This window comes from Solanum pennellii, chromosome 1 (assembly GCF_001406875.1).
Source record: "Solanum pennellii chromosome 1, SPENNV200".
In the NCBI taxonomy this organism is placed as follows: Eukaryota; Viridiplantae; Streptophyta; class Magnoliopsida; order Solanales; family Solanaceae; genus Solanum; species Solanum pennellii.
Genome location: NC_028637.1, coordinates 65,223,549 through 65,234,271, shown reverse-complemented (window position 1 = coordinate 65,234,271; position 10,723 = coordinate 65,223,549). Strand labels below are relative to the sequence as shown.

The following is a 10,723-nucleotide window of genomic DNA, read 5'->3' as shown; positions in this document are numbered from 1 at the left end:
TATATATATATATATATATATATATATATATATATATATTTATTTGTACAATAGCTTTAAATCCATAAGAGCCCACCATCTTCTTTGTAGAAATCAGCCATGACCAAGTATTTGTTATTATCTTCAAGTCTGAAGTGTACAATCATTAGCCTATTATTTATATGTATCACAGTTAAAAAAAATTAAATTGCCTCTCCCAAAAAGTTATCCTTGACTTAATCTATATGTATCTTCTGTTAGCATAACATTCCAAAGTTCCAAATGGAGGTATCGAATTCATATATACACTCTAATGTTCCCATCTTTTGTTGCTTATTACTAGATTCTACAACATGTAGGGATGGCGATGGAGTGAGAGGGGTCTAAGGTTGAGCAGGGCGGGTCGAAGTGGGTTGTTTTAAAACTAATTGGGGGCGGGTCAGGTTGTGGGTATATGTAATGTTATGCGGGTTCAAATTAATTTTTAACTTCTTACATTTTATAAGAGTAATAAAGTATTTATTAAGATAATTTCTTTAAAGCTACTAAAATTTTCAAGATAATAAATGAAACACATTCGATAAAAAAATAATACAATTTCTTCACATGTTTTCGAGTTGATCTCTAAAAATTTAGTTTTTCAGTCATTATTTATTAAATTAATACAATTTAATGAAGGGAAACTTTCACATATAGACACTTAAAAATAATTAATTACTCTCCATAGCTATAGTTTAATAATTACGATTTGTAGCTACATGTTATATGGAGGAGAGAGGCGAGCGAGACTGGGAGAGAGAGGAGAGAGGAGAGAGAGGGGGGGAGAGTGGGAGAAAGGTGAATTGTATATGTATATTGGTTAGATGATTGTATATTATACATATGTAATTGTATATATGGCAAGAGAGATTGGGAGAGGGAGGAGAGAGGTGAGCAAGATCGAGAGATGGAGGAGAGAGGCAAGCGAGAGAGGACAGAGAGTGGGAGAGAGGTGAATTGTATATGTATATAATTGTATATAACTGTATATTATACATATACATTTGTATAAATGACAAGAGAGAATGGGAGAGGGAAGAGAGAGGCGAGCGAGATTGAGAGAGGGAGGAGAGAGGCGAGCAGATTGAGAGAGGGAGGAAAGAGGCGTGGGAGAGGTGAATTGTTTACGTATATTGGTTAAAAAATTATATATTATACATAAGTATTTGTATATCCTGACGAATTATACATATACAAACATGACTAATTATACAAACGCGAAGTCAACCCATGTAATTAATGTATAATGTTAGTCGCGAGTAGTAATTATGACAAACTATAGCTATAATGATCAATTAAATAGTATAAGTTATCTTAGCCGCATAATTTTCCCTTTAATAAAAATGAATTTATTTTGATTGATTTTTATTTTTAATATCAAACTTAACTAGAAAAAAATTATTTTAAAAAAATATGTTGATAGGGTCTATGTGAGGCGTGTTAAAAGATTTGCGGATTAAACTCAACCCGTCCCGCACCGCCCATCGTCGTTTCCAACATGTTTTCTTGTTATACCACCCTCTTCCTTTCTTAACCTATTTTATAAATTTAGGTTTGGAAATTCTTTTCATTTAGAGTGTGTTTGGTATGAAGGAAATTATTTTCTGGAAAATGTTTTTCAATTTTTTCTCATGTTTGGTTGGGACAAAAGTTTTGGAAAATGTTTTCCAATCAACTCATTTTCCTCAAAATTAAGAAAAATGACTTCCCTTAAAAAATTAAGGAAAACATTTTCCAAAACTCTCCACTAATTTCAAATTACATTTTTTTGGGAAAAAACATCAATTTTAAAATAATATTTTCAATTTCAAAATTTTATTTTTTCATTCCTACCCCCTGCCCCCCCCCCCCCAAAAAAAAAAAAAATTGTTTTTAAAAAATATGTTAAATTTCATAAATTATTTTCTACTCTAGTAAAAATAAAAGATGTTTCTTAAAAACATTTTTCATTCATAAATCAAACACTAAAAATTATTTCCGAAAAATATTTTTTACTCACCAACCAAACACGAGAAAATAAGTCCAAAATCTACTTATTTTCTAGGAAAACATTTTTTAGGAAAACATTTTTCGTGGAAAACATTTTCCTTCATACCAAACGCACCCTTAATTTTAAAAGATTTTCTTGGTGAAGTGCATAAACTATCTTTATTTCTTAAATACGTATCTGATATTTAAATCTATTATTTTATATCCACTATTGATATATTTAATATCTCAAAAGGAATTAATATTTCATTAAGAAAATTGAATTGATTACATGTGCATTTGCATAATTTTTTTTAAAAAAATTGAGGCGAGGGACACTTGTATAAATTAGCTGAAATTTGAAGTAGGGTAGAAGAAAAATAAAATGAAGCTTTCAAAATAAAAATAGCAAATAACAGATTTTGCTAAATTTAACTTTCAACTTTAATCTTCATCCATAGATGAAGACAACACAACTCACACCCCCTTTACCCCTCCAATACCTCCAGATCTAGTTTGTAAAATCAGATACGTACCATTTTACAAATCTTATTCCGATCTCAAATTGCTTCAAAGATAAGCTAGTAAGGATTGAACTTAATTTCGATGTAATTATCGTGGAGAAAAGGCTTATTATAGTAGTGGATGTTGTAATGATCATCTAGGTCATTTTTTCCATTTTCCTGTATTTTTTATATTTAGAGATTTTCCATAACCGCTCGAGTCAATTATGACTTCGTAAGACTGACAAGACGGTCACCAAGCATGTTTGTTGTTTAAGATAGTTTCCATGATTTGGAGCTTCTAAACTTAGATATTTAACTTCGATAAAAATTTCAGGTAAATGACTTTTGAATGTAATTATAATTGTTTCGTTAGCTTCAAAATGTCAATTTTAGTCTAGATGGACCTCTGGTTAGGGTCTCAAGGATTTCAGGCTCATTTCAAGCTACCTTCTGATTTTAGCTATAATAGAGCTTGGGGTATAATCGTATAGGCCACATTTTTCATCAAAACGGTCTCTATTGGAGTTTTGACGGTCTCATTGAGTCTGGAATGTTGTTTTAGGTTGGGGCATATTCGATTTGTGTTCGTGGGACTCTAAATGAATCTTGAGGATCAATTTGAAACATAGGATTTTATCCCAAGTATGTTGGAACATTTGTTGTTAATGTTACAGCTCGTGGAGCTTGACTCACTTTGGCAAAACCGCTCCAACGGTGAGCCACCCATACCAGCTATAACTTCAACGGTGCCCCGCTCCCGCAAAGCTTGATTGCTTCAACAATATTGATCTAGTAGAATAGGGTCCGCTTTCTTTGGAGTAAGGGTGCTCCCGTTGACCTCCGCCACTACGTGGCCCTTTCCACAAAGACAACATTGCTCTCATGACCTCGGGTCTACTAGGTGATTGTTGGGGTTTAGTTTCTCTCTTCTCTCTCATTTTTTCATAGAGAAGAAGTCCCTTTTGAGCTCGATTAGAAGGGACATATTTGGGGAATTGTTGTGGTTGAACAAGGAATAGTGTGGGATCATCATCTCACTTCAAAACTTGTATGTAATGACCTCCTAGTTCATTTATTATTTTCGGCATACAAAGCATTCCTATAGTGACCCTAAGTCATTTATAACTTGCTAGGACAAACAGTTCAGTCACTTGGTCGTTCGTTTGCTTTTTATGCTAGTTTTCATATTTTGGAGCTTTTGAAATTTGAATGGTTGAGTTTGGTCAAAACTTTTGGTGGACGACCTCAACTTACAATTTTGACAGTTTCATTAGCTCCAAAACGTTGAGTTTAATCCAGAAGAACCTTCAACATGGATTTCGAGGCTTTGTATCTTATTTCGAGCCACCTTGAGGGTATAAGCTTAAAATAGAGTTTGGGCGTGGGAACCACTTTTCATCGAGATAAACTTTGTTGGAAGCTTTGACATCTTCGTTAAGTCCAGATTGCCAAATTTAGTGAGATAACATATTTTGTTTGCGTGCATGGGCATCCAAAACAATCTTAAGCACCTAAGCAGAGTTTATTGCGACTTCGTTAAATTTTTTAGTGCATTGTGTTAGCGCAACCACTCAAGTGGCTCTAAGACGAAGTCTTTTTAGCGTCCAAGGTGTTTCTTAAGCAAGACCTACCACCTCAGGCCAGGCGCTTTAGCAGCCGTGACTTTGCTTAAGAGGCTAGGCGACTAGTTTAACAGTAGGCTGTCTACGGCCGCTTTAGTGGTCATCACTTTTGTGATGCTGCTTAAGCGGCCATAGTGACCGTTTTTGTGGGATCTGCAAGTAGTTCAACTCGTTTTTGGGTTTATTTTCTTTTATGTTGTATTTGATTTTGGAGCTTTGAGAACTCGTTTCTTTGTGGGAAATCAATGTTATTATGGGAATTGGTTAGTGGATTGCTTTGGAACTTTGGTTGGCTCGTTCTTCACCGTATTAAACCGTAAGTTTTTTCCCTCCTTCTTGGTTCTGAGCTTTAATGGTGAATTGGATTCTTTTTGTTGCATGATCTGAATTGGTTATTTTCTGAGCTCGGATTGTGCCCATTTTCTTGGCACAAGTTCTTTGAGCTAATAGGAACAATTCATGGAGTCAATTTTGAGATTTTTGATGCAGGTTTGACTCGTTCTTTGGGTTGTCTTCAATTGTTTTGATTTTGGTGCCGACACGTTTGTATTGATGTTTCGTTCATATATTGGCAACGATTGGAAGCCTTTTGGAAGGGGAAACTACGGAAGTGTAAGTTTGAAGTGTGTGTGCTCAACTTTGAGGTATTTGTGAATTCATGTTGTTATTTGTAGCTTGTTCTTGTCCTTGGCCTAGACATAGACTAGTGACTGCCTTAGACTTGCGTTTTGGAGTCGATAAGCCTTTAGGTACTCCAACGTCACTTCGGACGACTTAGCTCCATATAGACTAGTATAGCAGACTTGAGTTTGATATGAGGCCTTAACTAGGTGAAAACTCGACTCTTGTTACCTTTCATCCATAACTCTCTTAATGCTATGGCCCCAATGTTTTTTGATTGTGAAACCGGGCTTCGTTCGACTGCTTTGGGATTGGTCTTCGACTCAAGCTTAAAGTGGCTTGTGGCAGATATGAAGTTGAGCCCTAATTTATGGTAGCCCTTATTATGATGACTTATGTCATGTATTCCTTCTCCGATTAATCTGATAGTCATTGTTTAACTTGTGGGCACACTAATCATATAGTCGCGGGTCAAGGTTCGGGCACATCGTCTTCAGTCACAATCTGGATTTTAGACACATTATCCTTGTTAGGTTGAGATTTGGCGGTATGGTTCTATTGGGTTCTTGGCATGTCTTAGCCGTGGTTTGAGATCCAGACTATGCACTTCCTTGTTTTGGATTTCACTAGTTCTCATTCATAAATAGTTATAGCTATTCTGTCTACCCATCGGGCTTAAAGGAGTCCATTCGAGTTATTTACTTTCAATTGTGCATTAGTGTACCCTTTGGGCTCATGGGGCCAATTAGGTTAATAGCTAGTTTCCTGTTGTTCTTTTCATTTGTTCATGGACTCGTGTGCTTTGTAGTTATTCGTTTGTTGTCATTTTGCTCGCTTGACATCTGGTTGATTTTATTTTCTTGCTTTTCAGATTGATTTTACTTTCCAAATTCAGTCGACCTATGATGCCTATTGAGTACATGTTGTTTTGGTACTCATACTGCACTCTATATTTGTTTTCTTGATGAAGATCCTAGTATTAGTTGTCAACGTTGATTCGATCTAGTTGCAGAGGATTTTAGAGTTGAGGGTTAGATTATGGCATCCTAGTTCGGCCTATCTTCTACTGTACATAGTTGTTGCCTACTCTTTTGTCTCCGAGACGAATATGTACTTTTGGTGCACTTTTGGGACTTGTACTCATATAGTATCTTTGTACTGATGTCCACCAGGTCGTGGGTTGGTACTTATTCATGAAGCCTTTACTGAACTAGAACAAGGCCCACGAATGTCTGAATGATACAATAGAATGTTTCTGTTGAATTTGCTTTTAGTTATTATAATTTTTTGGCATAATAAGTTAACGAATTTGAATTTTAAATATTTTTTAGGCTTATCAATTTTCAAGAATATTTAATCTTTTTTTTGAATATTTGTTATGCAGAATTCTGTAGACTATGTTTTCAAGTTGACTATTCAAAGCCCTATTATGCTTAGTAAATATATTGAGAGATATTTCAATCAATTCTTTTTGCTGTCCCACTTTAAAAATACCAATAGTGGTATCGAGAGTTTAATTGAAAGTGAGTTCTTCTAATGAACTACCATATCATTTTTAACACGTTAGAACTACTTTTGACCCGCATTGGCTATTTTCAATCCATTTTAACTCTTTAGGGTTATTTTCAACCATGCTTTGTTCAACAAATTTTAACATAAAAAATGACAAATAATAATCTCTTTCAATGCCTCAAAAATTTCCACAGACGAAAATTATCAATTTGGTCCTTAAGAATAAAACCATATTCTGAAAACAATGTGATATGTGATGGAAGAAAAATCTTTACAACAACATATTTCAAATCATACAAAGTTCAAATTAAAGCACTTTCAAAAGAGCCTTTAAACACGACAAAGTTATTGAAGTCATTTTTTAAGCACAAAGTATAAAGAAGAAAAAGATGAAAGAATGAACTTTTAAAAGTTAAATAACAATAAACATATATAATTCAACATCAATTGCCAAAGTAGAAATTGAGGAGGAATATTTCTTAACTTGCAGTATCTAATGCAAAGGAGTGTTGAATTTGTTTTCAATTACTGCAATATTTTTTTAGCACAATAAATTACATAGCTTTAAGATGAATTTGAATTTTAAATATTTATTATAAATTAATTGTTGAGAAAATTTAGCCTTTTTTGAATTTTAATTATGTAGATTTTCTGCAGATTATGTTTTCAAGTTAACTATTTAACACTTTATTATGCTTCATATAAATATTGCGAGATGTTTCAATCAATTATATTTGCTTCCCCATCTATTAAAACTACTAACAATCTATTAAATAAAGAAATAAATAATTGAACTGGAGCCCTTCAAAAGCAAGGATATTTCACCAATGAAAAGGATCTAACCGAAGCTCTTGATGTCGATCTTGAGTACATATATCTATATAATTAAAAGATGCAAGACATGATGAGGTCAGTATATGAAATATAGTGTATGTAAATTAATTGAATGAAACAGTGGATAGACTGAACATACAAATCTGAAGAACAATATACATAAAGACAAAAAATTGAATTTCTGTAAATTAAAATATGCAAATATATTGAAAATAATTAAGCTTTACAACACACATATATATAACAATATCAAATGCTTAAATAGTATACAATGATACAAATTTTCGTTTCCTATTCCACTTATCAATTTTTGAGGTGTTACAGATGTAAAATGAAATATATACCAATAATATCGATCTACAAAAATGTATTAGGCAAGGCACAATTGTATGATGTGTTTGAACAAAATAAAATTAAAATTAATCAACATACGAATTGTACTTCTATAACAAAGACTCAACTTCGCAGGGTTAAAGCATACCGAATAATTTTATTTTCAGCTATAAAGTCGGTCGAGTTTTATTTTGTTCACTATCTTGAAAGTTAGCTTTGTAATTCCAAATCTATTGTTTAATTTACTTACAATTTCATATCCATATTTTTATTTCACATTCTACCAGGTATAAAATTTAAATAAGAAAATAAAGGAAAACACCAATTAACAACTAATCCTTAAAAAAATATGTTTATTTTATAAAAATAAGATGTCATATGAATTCATTTTACTCATTTTTGTTCTAAAATCACTCTAGTGAATTGACATGCATAGTGATGCATTTGATATTTATCAGTACTCTAGTGAATTGACATGCATGGGATACAAAAAATACTGCACAGTTCAACCTTAAGAGCCACAGAAATGCAAATTTTAATGGGCAGTTACTTATGGTGCGGATATAATAAGGTAAAATAATAATAATACAGGTTACGACACAAAGAAATAATTTCAGATGTGCAATGTAAATTACCTTACAAAAAATTCAAGATGATGAATGGAACAATTAAGAAATTATCAGAAGATGTGGAGATTTATATATTTTTCAAGCTCCCAATGAAATCTATTATGCGATTCAAATGTGTTACTAAAACTTGGTGCATTCTCATACAATCGTTTAGTTTCATCAATCTTCATCATAACTACACCTCTTCAAAAAAAGACGAATTCATTCTATTTAAACGATCATTGAAAGAACAAAATGTATTTACAAATCCTTTATCTTTTCTCCGAACTCCTAATGGTGATGATGATCTTGATTATATTACTCGTGATCTAGAGGTGCCATATCTGTCCACCGGTTATGGTAGTATCTTTCATCAATTCAACGGTCCTTGCCATGGTTTGATTGTTTTAACAGATTACGTAAACTTTGTTATATTAAATCCAGCTACAAGAATCTATCGGCTTCTCCCAAAAAGTCCTTTTGTTTGCCCTCGTGGTTTCTATCGTGCCATTGGAGGTGTTGGATTTGTTTATGACGCGATCCAAAGGACCTATAAGGTAGTTAGAATTTCAGAAATTTCAGGGGAAGAACCATTCAATGACCCTAGTGTGGTGGATTGGATAGGGGAGGTTTATGATTTTAGCGTTGATTCGTGGAGAAATCTACCGTTTGGGGAAGAAGAGTTTCCTTGGCCTTATAACTGCCCTTTTGCGGAAATGTATTACAAGGGCGTTTTCAATTGGTATGCCCATAGAAATTTGGTGGCAATTCTTTGTTTTGATTCTAGCACTGAAGTTTTTCGCATAATGCAAGTGCCTGAAATGTGTTCCTTGTATGACGAGAAGGTTCATTGCCTCACGATCTTAGATGAGTGTTTAACATTTATTTGCTACCCTGACCCGCGAAGGGTAAGTAGTCCAGTACAAGAAATAACTGATATTTGGATAATGAAAGAGTATAATGTGAACGACTCTTGGATTAAGAAATTTACAATAAGATGTCCACCTATTGAATCCCCGTTGGCTATTTGGAACGATAGTTTATTGCTTCTTCAAGATAAAAGGGGAATTGTGATTTCATATAATCTAAACTCTGACAAAGTGGAGGAATATAAATTACATGGTTATCCAGGGAGTTTGAGAATTATAGTTTATAGAGAGAGCTTGATGTCAATCCCTAAAGGTAGCACACAAGTTGAAAATTATTAGGAATTGCACTTGCTTTTGCAAAATTTTGATATTCACCAGATATGAACCAAGTTGAGGCAAAAACTTGTTTTATAATTTTTTAAATTACGAAGTGCTCACCATGTCTCATCTTACATCTTTTATTTCGTTATGTATTCAGTGAAAACTTATTATACTCATATACTCTCTTTCAATTTAGTGTCACTCACATGTTGGTAATTTGGATATATGCATAGTTTTGGATTGACTGAAGTTATAAGTTGCATTCACAACCTCTTAGTGCATAACTAGACAGTAAAATTCTTACAAGAAAAAGTCTTATTTAATTTACATTGTAGCAGCCTCTTGATTAAATTTAACTGATAAAAAAGTTATGAGGACCTTTATAGTGAATTCAACTTAAGAGGCTATAACCAAAAGATTTAGTTTCAAGGAACTAGTATACACTAAAACTAAAATTTATGTTGTCATGGCCCGACTTTCCGAGTCATGAAGCCACCTACTGAAACACACAAGTGGGTAAGCCGAGCTTTACCTAGACCCACAAGTAGTGAATACAAGGGTAGAACTGAATAGAAAACATTACTAACAATGAGAAAAGACAAACGAAAAACAAACCAAAGACTAAATACAAAGGAAACCACCCTAGAACCAGTCCCGAGTACACAATTGTCTAACAATATAAATACAAGTCCCAAAAGTGAACCAATCAAGTCGTCTCACAGGCAAAACAAAAGCTAACATATGAAGAAAAGCAAACAAGCTGGTCTAGGATGCCAGATGCTCACCATCATCTCTGATATCCACAAGCTTCAAAAGATGGCACGAATGATGTCCGTTGGTAGCTGATGCTAGGACCTACATCATGAAAAGATGTGAATGTAGCATAAGTATAAAAACAGAGGTACTCAGTAGGCATCAAAGGCCGACCAAGAAAGGGAAAATCAATATGATAAGATAGAAGCTAGACACAACAATGGTCAAAGCGGAAAAGAAAGAAGGACACTGAGTATATAGAAAGTAAATCCAAGTATAGGTAAACAAAAACTAACTGGACCCCCTCCCAGGCCTCCTCTCCTTACAATCAAGTGGCTGAACGCCCCTTGAATCTTCCTTGAGTTGACGACTGGGACATCTACATCTTGGATCCTGCCTTGTTAGTCATCCGTAGAGCTAAAGGGAATTTTGGAAGCCATTCCCATTCCCACACACCAATACCAACCAGGGTGGCTGTCAATAAGTCCTACCCCTCAGAGAAAGGAGAACTTGCTTGCGTGCTTCGTCAAGTCCCATAAGCCTAGAAGGTACACTCGTGCGCAGGGTTAAACGAAAATATGAGCGGACCCCATAAGCCCGACAGGTACACCAAATATCGAAGTCTAACAGAAAGAAGAGTAATCCAGATCCAAACCCAAGAACATCAATCGGGATCCCAACCCAAGTAGCCATCAACCAATCAACTCCTAGCCCATCTAGTAAGAGTGGAAATCAACCTATGTCCCCCAACCATAAAG

General features: G+C 34.2%; 1 protein-coding gene across 1 annotated transcript; it reads left to right on the top strand.

The window, feature by feature from the left end:
- The first annotated feature begins 8,066 nt into the window (after positions 1 to 8,066).
- Positions 8,067 to 9,230, top strand: LOC107031104 (F-box protein CPR30-like). Its single transcript, NM_001323464.1, is given in 1 exon segment — positions 8,067 to 9,230. A coding segment is annotated over 1 exon segment (1,164 nt).
- The last annotated feature ends 1,493 nt before the right edge of the window (positions 9,231 to 10,723 follow it).